Source organism: Silurus meridionalis, chromosome 9 (assembly GCF_014805685.1).
Source record: "Silurus meridionalis isolate SWU-2019-XX chromosome 9, ASM1480568v1, whole genome shotgun sequence".
NCBI lineage: Eukaryota > Metazoa > Chordata > Actinopteri > Siluriformes > Siluridae > Silurus > Silurus meridionalis.
In genome coordinates, this window is record NC_060892.1 from 1,592,795 (window position 1) to 1,604,867 (window position 12,073).

Here is a 12,073-nt window from a genome sequence, read left to right on the forward strand (position 1 = left end):
TCAAAATCTAATTGCAAAACAGTTCAATATCTCATCATTTTCAGAACATAATATCATCAATAGTTGCACAAGGAACAAGGGAAACAGAAAACTGGACAAAGGACACCCAGAACTGGTCTGCTCACTTCCTAAATGTATGTGGACAAAAGATATGATGCTACACAGTGGTTACCATGGACCTGCCCCAATTTTTTATGTTGCAGCCGTCAAATTTAAAATAACGTGATATGTTTTCTATGTTTTTTTATGAACAAAATATGGGTTTGTGAGATTTGCAAATCATTTCATTCTGTTTTTATTCACTTTTTACACAGTGTCCCTTTTTCTTCTGTAAGTGGAGTTGTAGACTTGGCTGAGGTTTTGCAAATTCTGTCCACACAAACTATATCTATTCCTGCTAAATATAGATGGAAAGTTGGTGTATAACACACACTGCATTGCATCACTGTCTGCTAGTGTCGAAATTAAGTTAAAAATGCAGCTGTGCCACAAAAAAAAAAAAAAAACGGAAGTGGCAAATCAGTGATTAAAGCATTGCACTCTCTCCACCAAGCTGCCACTGTGGGCCCTTAAGCAAGGCCCTTAACCCTCAACTGCTTGTTTTTAAGTTGCTCTGTAAGGGATTGTCTGCCAAATTCTAAATATAAAATGGGTAAATCACTGTATGCAGTTATCAAGAACATATAGAACCATATACCATTTGTTTTACTGTAGATGCAAAAAAAACCCACATCTATAATTTTGGGTATAATTTACAAAATTTCACAGACTTCGCATGGCTAATCGATGCTTTACGTCGTATAGATTGCTAGCTTTAAATTGAGTGCTTTTAAACCACCATTGCTGCCTGTGTGAGAGCAAGTGTTCCTAACTTTTAATATTGCATATTGGGTTTTTCTTCAATCCTGAGTCCTGTCCTAGCTGGATGTCATGTGACTATAATACTCCAGTACGAGTTGTTTTTAACATTTCCCTGTTCCCTGAACCACCTTGCATTAATAAAACACCTATTTCAGAGAAAAGACTCGATATTGGCTTTGGGAGTGCACCATTATCACCCACTTAATAGGCTGCTCTTTGCTCTCTTTCGTTTTGGTAATAATTATTATTGAATAAAAAAGAAATTTTTACTATGGGATCAGAGACCAGCCTGATTTTATTTGTCTTTATACATCTGTTATTATTTGTGTTTGTTTATTTATTTATTTATTTTTTTTATTTTTTACAAAAGAGCCCCATGTCTTAGTCATTTTTGGAATAAACTCGCATTCTTGCGAGCTTTAACTCTGGAACCCAGCAAGCACTAATTCAGAAGATCTGAAGCCAGCAGTGTGCACACTCAGGGCCTTTTAGATGTTGTTTTGATGTGGGGCTCTTTGCAGCTTCACTGACCCTTTTTTTCTGATTATTATTACATTCTCGCTTGCCCCCTCGCTCTTCTTCCTCCTCCTCCTCCTCCTACTCCACAGATGATAGTAAGTACAGCAGCCCTCCTCTGTGTGCATCTGTCTGTCCTGCAGTACGTCAGTACCCCGGGTGGCCTCCCACCCAGCTACCCACCTACCCACCCACTCCTGCTCTGTGTGGCTGCAAGTTTCCTCCTTTCCCTCCTTCCCTTCCTTGTGTGCATCGACCATCCGTCCATCACATCTCTTCGTCTTACTGTCTCTCTACATCCGCACCGTTTAGCATCTCTCCCGTTCACCTCTTGTTTCCAGCTGAGGTGGCTGCCGCATGGTGCATTCCTGGTTGACTCAAAAGAGGCCTTTTCTTCTTAACGAATCTGGTGGCCCCCTTCTACACTTCCTGTCCTCCTTCTATCTTTCCCTTTACTTTCTCGTCTCTGGAAGTGGCACTCTGCCACACTTCCACTGTCCCTCGTTCCTCGCTGTGCATTGCGTGGCAGGTTGCGGCCTGGGTGCCTCTGGTGGTGGCTTTGTGGTTTGATTGGTAACCTTCACCCGTTTGAACCCCCTCTCTCCCCTGTCGGTCTGTCGCTTGTGTCTCAACCGTTGATTCTGATCTACAGTCTTCTCTTTGCCAGACTCTGTTTTGTCAGTCTGTACTTTATTGTTTTGAGGTTCAAATGACTTAACCTGTTTGTGTTTCATTCCAGGATCGATCTCTGACTTTTCATTTGTATCATTAAATATTATAGTCATATCATAATAACTGCATCCTCACTATACCATATTTTTTAAGTATATATTGTTTTATCTTCTTACTTTTATTTCTGTTTTTTACCACATCATTTATTTAAGAATGTGATTGTTGTTACTCTAATGATTCGATGAACATGTGCACCTGTGGCCCCTTTGTTCTGCAGTGAGATCAGGTGGATTCTAGATTTTACTATATGGCCAAGGGTTTATGGACACCTAAAAATATCATTGGTATGTGCTTTATTTTAATCATCCCATTGACCAGTTGGTCTCTATTTGCACCTATAATAAGCTCCACTTTTCTGACGAAGATGGTCCTCTAGATTTTGTGGAGATTTATTCAGCCACAAGGGTGTTAGAAAAGCCAAGTACTGGTAAATGTTGGTGAGGTAAGGAGGCCTGTAGTGCAGTCATCAGATTCATCCAAACGGTGTTGAGGTCTATAGCATGATCTTTTACACCAACCACATTGAGAATTGCCATGCTGGATCAGGTTTGGATCTCTAGTTGGAAGTGATGGGAAAACTTTGCTAGCACATCCAAGACATCCTATAAAGACAGAGAACCACATATGGGTGGAAAAGTTGAGTTTCCATATACTTTTGGCCCTATAGCGTGTACCTAAAATTGAAGCATTTGGTTTTTGAGGCATCACATCCAATCCGTGCCGGTATTGTGATTGGCACCTCAGTGTGTGAGAAACACACGAGTGCTTCTGAAGTTAATAATGCATTTCCTCTCTTCACAGGGCAGGGTGAAGCTTGCTTGTCACAGTGATGTAAGAACTAAAACCAATTGAGTTCAATGTGTCCTGTCTTCCTTTCTCTCTTGTTCTCATTTCTTAATGTGTTCCTTCGCTGTCGCTTAGCTCCTCCTGTCTTAGTCTGAAGCCGTTGGTTCTCGTTTGTTCTTCAAGATTGCCTTTAGCCCTAGCTCTCTCCATCTCAGACTTCCTGTCCATAGCGAGTGAATAATTCCAGGCTTCAGGCTTCACATTTTTTTATGATGATAGCTAGTTTTGAGCCAGGGATTCTCTTCTTACCTACTTCCTGAATACTCTAACCTGCATATTAATTGATCTGATCAGCTGATTATTAATTATCAGCTAATTAATCACTTAACATTAATATTCTCTTTTATTATTACAGCGAGGAAAACACTAAACCAGACCTGGAACTCATGTAGGTTTTAGTGATACATTGTTATACACTGGATATGAATAAATGTTTGTGGACATTTGAACATCCTGTTCCACATTTAGTCCACATTCACTTTTATAATACTCTCCACTCTTATAGAAAGATGTTCCTCTAAATTTGTGGAGATTTTGTGGAGATTTATTTAGTAACAAGGGTGTTAGTAAAGTCAGGTACTGATGTAGGAGGCTACGGAGCTGTTCCAACTCACCCCAAAGGTGTTTAGTAGGGTTTATAGTTCTTAAGCAGAGTCCTTACTATAGTTCCCTTTCAGGAAGCGTCGAAACGCTTTTGGGAACGCGCCCGAGTGTTCCACGCTTTGAAATAATGTGTGTAATCAGTCAAAAATTGACAGCTGGCCGTCACCACCTCCTATCTGTACAGAAACAGAGCGTCTTGCACTCCCCCTGCAAGGGATCCTGCATGGCGCTCTGCACCGAAGCCCTGTGAAGGGACAGATCTGAAGACTGTCATCTTTACTAAGAGGGCTACGGCAAAAACATCCTGACATAGGACATTCTGGGGATCCGGAAGGGACGCGTTGCAGTATCCAGTGCCGCCCTGCCCTGCCCCTTCTCAGGAACCTGGTCCGTTAACCCTGCCACTGAATGTGCTTCAGGGCATGGTCAGCTCCAGCAAGCATCCTCCTCAGTCTCCACCCGGTCTCGTAGTGGTCCAGTAGAACTTGCCGCATCCTTCGAGGCTCCTAGGGTCGCTTCAGGGCACTGCCCCGGCTCTAAGCATACCAGAGGTCAGTCTTGAGAGACCGATACCCCTAAGAGACTTCCTGGCATCCTGGAAAGCTCTGCCAGGTGTGTCTCAGTGGGTCCTGCCCACTGTAGAGCGAGGCTACTCGATACATTTCAAGTATTGTCCGCCCCATTTAGACAGGGTTCTTCCCACTCTGTTGGGAACCGAGCAGGCTCTGGTCATGGAATGAGAGGTAAACACTCTCCTGAGCAAGGAGGCCATTGAGGTGGTCCCTCCATCAGAATGAGTCCTATTTTGGAACTCTTACCCCACACCTTTACAAAATGTGTCGATGTGGCTCTGGTCTCCCTGAGACTTCAGGGCATCCGCATCCTCAACTTTATCGGCCATTGGTTGATATTAGCTCAATCAGAGCAGTTAATGGTCTGGCATCGAGATGTCCTTTCTTGCTCACATGAAGGTTTTGGGGTTTCGGCTGAACGCCGGGAAGAGTGTGCTTTCTCCATTACAGAGAACCACCTATCTCAGCGTCATATGGGATTCGACTACTTTGTGCATGCAGCTTACCCCTGCCCACACTGTGGCTATCCTTAAGGCCATCAAGAAGGTCAGAGAAGGACAGCCTCTCACTGTCAGGCAGTTCCAGAAACTGCTAGGGCTCAAGGCAGCTGCACCAAGTGTTATCCCACTTGGCCTTCTGTACATGAGACCCATTTAGTGGTGGCACAGGACGGACCCTTTGGTTCTCATGGAAGGGCAATGCCCTCCATACGATCAAAGACACGTGGCTATGCCTGTGTGCCTTAGATGTTTGGAGAGATCCTGGGTTCCTGTCTCAGGGCCCCGTGTTGGGAGTTCCCGGTCGTCGCGTACCGCTAATGACGGATGCGTCCCTCACGGGGTGGGGAGCGGTCATGAGTGGTCACTCCACCCAAGGTTTATTGGAAGGGCCCCTTCCACTTTGCCACATCAATTGCCTAGAGATGCTAGCCGTGCTTTTAGCATTGAAGCATTTTCTCAGAGATCACCACATGCTGATCTGTACAGACAACACCTCTGTGGTTTACATTTACATTTACTTTTGCGGCAGTTAGCAGACGCCCGTGTGCAGAGCAGCGTACAAAAGTGCTTTGAGTCTCTAGCAATAAATAAATCTACACTGGTATGCTAGATTACAAACCTAATATAAATATAATTCTTGAATTCTACAAAGAAAACTTGGAAGTGCTAATTTGATTGTTTTAGGAAGAGGAAGGTCTCCAACCGTCGCTTGAAGATAGCCAGGTACTCCTCTGTACGTATATTTATGGGAAGTTCATTCCACCACCTCGGTGCCAGAACAGAGAAAAGCCTTAAAGTATACCCTACCTCTCATTCTGAGAGAAGGTGGTGCCAGTCAAGCAGTGCTGGAGGATCTCAGACAGCGTGGTGCAGTGCAAGGTGTGATGAGATCTCTGAGGTAAGATGGTGCTGGTCCATTTTTGGCCTTGTAGGCAAGCATCAGTGTTTTGAATCTGATACAGCTAATGAAAGCCAGTAAAGGGAGTGCCTTGATGGTTTCTTACATCAACCATCAAGGACGTCTGCGCTCATGCCCACTGTACAGGCTGGCACACCAGATCCTCTTGTGGGCCTGGGGGAAGCTCCTCTTAGTGAGAGCAGCTTACAACCCGGGTCGATTAAACAAAGCAGCAGACACCCTGTCGAGGCAGGGGTTGAGACCCAGGAAATGGTGGCTCCACCCTCTCGTGGTGGAGCAGATTTGGGAGAGATTCGGCAAAGCCCAGGGGAATCTGTTCGCATCTCAAGAGATGTTGCACTGTCACTTCTGGTTCTCCCTTAGTCCTCCAGCCCCACTGTCCCAGGCATGGCTGAGGCTGCGTCTGTACGCCTCCCCCTTTTTTCGTGGCACACGGAGGCTGAGGCTGTGGCTGAGGTTACATATGTAACCCTAGTTTTCTGCGGGAATGAGATGCTGTGTCTCTAAGCCGCACTGCCGGTGTCCCTACAGCGCTTCCTTCTCCCTTACAGAAGCTGGCGCTCGCCTCACTCCATGTGCATTTCATATTTCCTGGTCGTGACGTTAACCTGCTGGTGACAACCAGCCTCCAATTTTTGACACATTATTGCAGAGCGTGAACACTCGGGCGCGTTCCCAAAGCGTTTTGATGCTGCGTCTCATTCCCTCAGGGAACTAGGGTTACATACATAACCTAGAGACGTATCATCTGGTCCTACTAGGTTTATCCACCATGTTGTGTAGTTCAGTAAGTATCTTAGGATCTAATTATCACTGGAACATAATAGGTCGGTGTTTCCTCTTTTTTTCTCTCTGGCTGGTTTTGAAGTGTCCATAATCACCATTAAAACAATTTGTAATGTCTAAATGTCCACAAAAGTGGTTCACGGTTCAAGTGAAAGTAAGCTATTTAAATATTTGCAGTTTTTCATAGGTATTTATTTTTCTTCTTTTTTTTTTGACCTAGCCTGTTAGGTGTCAATGTTATAATCAAAGATGTAAAGAGTCGCTAAAAATCAATTTCAAGTAAAAGTATAGATTCCTTTCTGGAAAAAAACGTACTCCATGACAAGTTCAAAGTCCCTGATTCCAATATGACTTGAGTAAAAGTCTTCCAGTATCTGATTTGAACAGCACTTCAGTATTTGACTTCGTATTGAGTACTTTTTACTTTGTTTGAGAAGTTGGACACTAAGGAAGGAGAAAAGGATTTGTAGCGATTGGCCAGGCAGAGGAACCGAGTTTAAAGGGAAACTTTTACTTTTTCTGGAGTCAATGTAGTTAAGAAGAGACTAAAAGTTGCTTATATCTTCGATACTCAGTAAAACTAGAAAGTAGCCAGAAAATGACAACTACAATTAATTACATTTACTCAAATATTTTACACCACTGGTTTTAATTGCATTAAATTAGTTGTATCTAAAAGCATTGGTGCTTTCAGTTATATTTCTGTACCAATGTTGGTAATGTGAAGTCCAACATGGAGCTCACACCCCCTTCCCATTAAACTCTAAAGTCATGTGTCAAGTGTCTTGACTAATTTGACAAATCTTCTATCATACTTGCTTTGATAAAACTATGAACTGTTTTTTTTTTTATCCTGATTGAAAATGTCACGAGTTGATATCCGGTCCGCCAGTGTACTGATAGAAAGGGTTTAATTTAAAGTGTTCCTGTTTCTCCTTTTTTTTTCCATGTGTTTGTGGAATGTTTGTTCTTCTTTCAAAGTATCACAAGTATATTTCTTCCTCCTCCTTTTCTTCTTTTACTTCTTCTTCTTCTTCTTTATATTAACAAACACTATATCGACAAACGTTTGTGGACACCTGAGCAGATTGATATGTGCTTCTTTTTGAACATCCCATTCTACATTTCGTCTCCATTTGCTCTTATAATAACCTCCACTCTTCTGAGAAGATGTTGCACTAGATATTGTGGAGATTTGTGGAGCCACAAGGGTGTTTAAAGTCAGGTACTGATGTAGGTGAGGTGAGGAGTCCTAGGGTGCTGTTCACATTCATTATGTTCAATAGGGTTGAGGTCAGCATGTGCCTTCAACCTTGTGGGATCAGTTTGGAGAAGAACCACATAGGACTGGAAAAGTCAGGTGTCCAAATACATTTGCCCATATTGTGTATCACTCTAGCAGTCACATAGGGTTTACTTTTCTAGACCTTTCAGCTCTGTGTGTGTGTGTGTGTGTGTGTGTGTGTGTGTGTGTGTGTGTGTGTCAGTCGTTTCTTCTTTACACTGCTGTTTTACTGTTGTGTGTTACATTCTGTAAATGCTATTTGTGTTTGTGTGTGTGTGTGTGTGTGTGCGTGAGAAACATATTGTTTCGTAGCTTTTGTTTCTCGTCTCGTCCTACTCCATAACCTCACCACTATCCTTTCCTTTTCTCTTCTGTCCTCGTTTTGTGTGTTTTGTCTCCTTCTCCAGGGTACACAGCTAATTTTCAACGCCGCTAAGGAGCTTGGGCAGCTTTCCAAGCTGAAGGTAACGTAAAGATTGTGGATCTACATTTGTGGATCATATAGCATGTGATGAAATGTAAGCTGTGTTTGTTCTCCCTCGGTAGGAGCACATGGTGCGTGAAGAAGCCAAGGCTTTATCACCCAAGCAGTGTGCAGTTATTGAGTTGGCTCTGGATACCATCAAGGTAAAAATCTTACGTATTATGAGGAGCGAGCTGATGTTATTTTGTCTCCTGAACATCTAATATACATCTTATTTACTTGGGTTAATAATTGAAGTTCCATGATCTGGACGTAGCCTGCACTGTTTATGGGCTGATAATGATGCTTTATTTTGCAGCAATATTTCCATGCTGGAGGAGTCGGCCTGAAGAAGACCTTTCTGGAGAAGAGTCCTGACCTGCAGTCTCTTCATTATGCCCTGTCCCTCTACACACAAGCCACAGACAAGCTCATCAAGACATTTGTACAGTCACAGAATGCACAAGGTAAATTCTTGCATTTTTTAGGCAGATAATATGCACCAGACATGTAGGATTGACTCTTGGATGTAGGCTCTGATTGACCGACTCATGACTTGACTCTGGACTTGACATTGGTTTCAGGCTCCAATCAACATGTACAGATTCCACTCGAGTCTCCATCAGTGAACAGTTGATAACTTCTGCAATTATAAAACTACACTGTATGAACAGAAATTTGTGGACACCTGACAATAAGATTGGTATGTGTTTCTTTTTGAGCAACCCATTCCACATTCAGTTTCCATCTGCTCTTATAATAACCTCCACGGTTCGGAAAAGATTTTGCACTAGATTTTGTGGAGATTTGCGCTCACCCTAACCCTAACCCTGTCCATTAAGTGTATAATAACGATGAAGTTCCCTTCAGAGTCTGGTTCCTTTCAAGGTTTCTTCCACATTTCTTCTCAGGGAGTTTTTATCATCACTACTGTCACATCTGGCTCGTTCATTAGGAAAAAAACTATAGGGATAAATTTCAAGCTGTTTTGCGACAATGTCGATCGTGTCGAAAGTCCTGTACAAATAAAACTGAATCTAATCAAAATTAATTACGGGCCGCAAATCTCAATCAACGTCTTTTTCCGACCACAAGCGTGTGGCTTGTCAGTGTCGTGACGCTCGTGCACAGTAATTTATTGCGCTGCTATTCACTTGGAGCTGAAAGTGGTAATTAAACACAACAGCAGAAAGAAAAGCACAGAGCAGTGTTGGGAGCACAGCTGTTTTATTAAAGTGGTTAAAGTTTGTCAAAAGGTGAGTCAGAAAAGAGTGAATTTGATATGCTCTAACTTTTTTTGTTTCATTTATAGTTTATTAATGTTATAGTTTATTTCACATGAATTAGAAGGTTTTGCCCATTAGTAGTGGTGTTTCTGTATAATGTTGTAATTTAATAGAGGAAATTATAGGTCCTAGATATAGTGTTAGAACAGTTCAATAGGATTTAGGTGCGGTGACTGGGCAGGTCGTTCCACGATAGATCAAGTCAAGAGGCTTTTATTGTCATTTCTACTATACACAGTGGTACACAGTACACAGTAAAAATGAGACAACGTTTCTCCAGAACCCTGGTGCTACACTAAACAACAACAAACAAAACAACATAGAGCTACAACACAAGTTACATAAAGTGCATCGAGTGCAACCTGGAGCAAACAGTGCAGACAGACGACACAAGACAAGACACAAAACCCAATATAGCGCCGACCAGTAAACCTACTGTATACTTGATTATACAGTACTGTACGAGAAGACTGTAAAAAAGATATCACTCCAGACATCTGTTTGCTCTCTAAATAACACTTACAGAACTCGGACGTACGGTGAATTCGGTTCCAATGAGCCACAGTCCAGACAGAACTGCATGGTGTTAAAGTACGGAATTGAGCCATGTTGATTCAGGATTCCTTTCTCTTCCCGGGAACCTTCCCTGCTCCAAAACAACCCCAAAACATGAAGTTGAGGTGGAAGAAACAAAAGGATCATGTGTTTCAAAAAACATTAAACAGCAGGTGTTTCCACACTTATTACTGCCACTGTAAATATTTTCCCCAGAATGTTCTTGCGAGCACAGGATTGAGTCACTATGTGACAATCAATGGTTGAGGGCTCTTATGTTTATGACGAATGACTTGGGACTTGACTCAGACTCATTGACTTCTTGAATGACTTGTACATTTCTCTGTCTTTTGTTTTTTTAGGAAATACAGACTTTCTGCTGGGAATGGTGTACTTTTCTTTTCCTTCCTTTTTTCTTGTAGCCTTGATTTTAAAATGGAAATAATTACACAGTTTGGTTTTCAGTGCCTCTGGGAGAGAAAGCTTTTTAATGAAAGATCACCTGAAATGTAATTAGAATAAATGTCATTCTTTTAGCCTGAGCATTTAAATGTGTGTGTGTGTGTGTGTGTGTGTGTGTGTGTGTGTGTGTGTGTTGAGTAAAAGCAGTTTATCAAATATCAAAAACACTACAAAGGCCCGAAGTGCTTATTGAACTATTGGTTTATTGTCTCTTTGTCTGTCTTTCTTTCTTACTTTCTCTTTCTTGGCATTTTATTTCTCTGTCTCCTTCATGTTGTCTTTTCTATCGTAATTTCTATGTTTTCTCCTCATACATCCTTCAACTCTTGTCTGTTTTTAATGCTCCGTATTTTCCCATCCTGTCCTCCACCCTCGTCTTTCCACCAGTTCATGGAGGGAAGGGGATAAGGTTCACCAATAGCGAGGATGTGTACCCCGAAAAGGGTACGTCTACAAAGGGCTCACGCCCTGCACCACCAAGGTCTCGTCAGTGGCCCGAACGAAAGCTTCTTTCAGATGATGATCGGATAGATCACGTGCATCCCATACAAATGGCCCAATTGCATGCCCACTCATGTCCCACCAATGCAGTCTTAACATTGCATGTATAAGGTCTTGGGATCACTGACTTACTGTATGTGCACATACATTGCTGGAAGATGTATACAGGCACTACAGATGAAGAAAACCCTGAACAGAGAGTATGCGTGCATGTTCTTATTTTATGGTGGCAACCAAATGTCCCCACAAATATAAAATATAGAACTTGTGGAGTCATTTGGCTGGTTCCCACAAGTCAACCTGTTTATCATGAGTGAGAAAGTGAGGATAATGTGCACATTGTAAAGAGAATGTGTGGGTGTGTGTGGGTGTGTGTGGTTGGTGTGTGTGGGTGTGGTTGGTGTGGTTGGTGTTGGTGTGGGTGTGGTTGGTGTTGGTGTTGGTGTGGGTGTGGTTGGTGTGGGTGTGGTTGGTGTGGGTGTGGTTGGTGTGGGTGTGGTTGTGGTTGGTGTGGGTGCGGGTGGGTGGGTGGGATGGGTGTGGGTGTGTGTGTGGGTGCACAAGTGGCAGAAAGCAAATTTAAGCGACTAAAGACAGATTATAAAATCTTTTTAGACCTGAGTGCCTTGTAAATATTGTTAGCATTTGATCATGTGAGCAGAGCCTTCGCTAGTATTTATTTGATATCACAATTTGAGTATAACAGCAATAATTACATCAGCATCATAAATAACATCAAGATTTAAGAAGTGACTGAGCCACTCAAGAACGTTGTAGATGGATTTGGACTGTAATTAATATCAACAGTCTGCTACAATGTTTCAGCACCAGGGACAGTTCCGCATTTTAATCACTGAACAGTAATGAATAGACTTTCAGTTTGTTGAGGATGAGGATGGGGTTCCCTTTTGAGTCTCAAGGTTTCTCAGGGAGTTTTTTCTTCAGCACAGTCACCACTCATTATGAATAAACTTAATTCAATCCAATTCAATTTCAATTAAATTTTATTTGAATATCACTTTTTACAATGTACATGGTCTCAAAGCAGTTTTACACAGATAAAGCAGAAATAATGTTATATAAAATAATGACTCAAAAAGGAACCCATACTCATCCTCAGCACTGAATGTTCATTCATTACAGTTACATTTCAGTTACATTTCAGACGTGTCTCGCCTCCTAGATC

General features: G+C 42.3%; 1 protein-coding gene across 1 annotated transcript in view; it reads left to right on the forward strand.

The window, feature by feature from the left end:
* Positions 1-12,073, forward strand: part of unc13a (unc-13 homolog A (C. elegans)) — a 63,081-nt gene that overhangs the window by 39,461 nt on the left and 11,547 nt on the right. The window contains exons 36-41 of the mRNA XM_046857580.1: positions 1,470-1,475; positions 2,911-2,940; positions 8,028-8,084; positions 8,167-8,247; positions 8,403-8,550; positions 10,774-10,830. Of these exons, the coding sequence (XP_046713536.1) occupies positions 1,470-1,475; positions 2,911-2,940; positions 8,028-8,084; positions 8,167-8,247; positions 8,403-8,550; positions 10,774-10,830 (379 nt within the window). The remainder of the gene's footprint in view (positions 1-1,469; positions 1,476-2,910; positions 2,941-8,027; positions 8,085-8,166; positions 8,248-8,402; positions 8,551-10,773; positions 10,831-12,073) is intronic.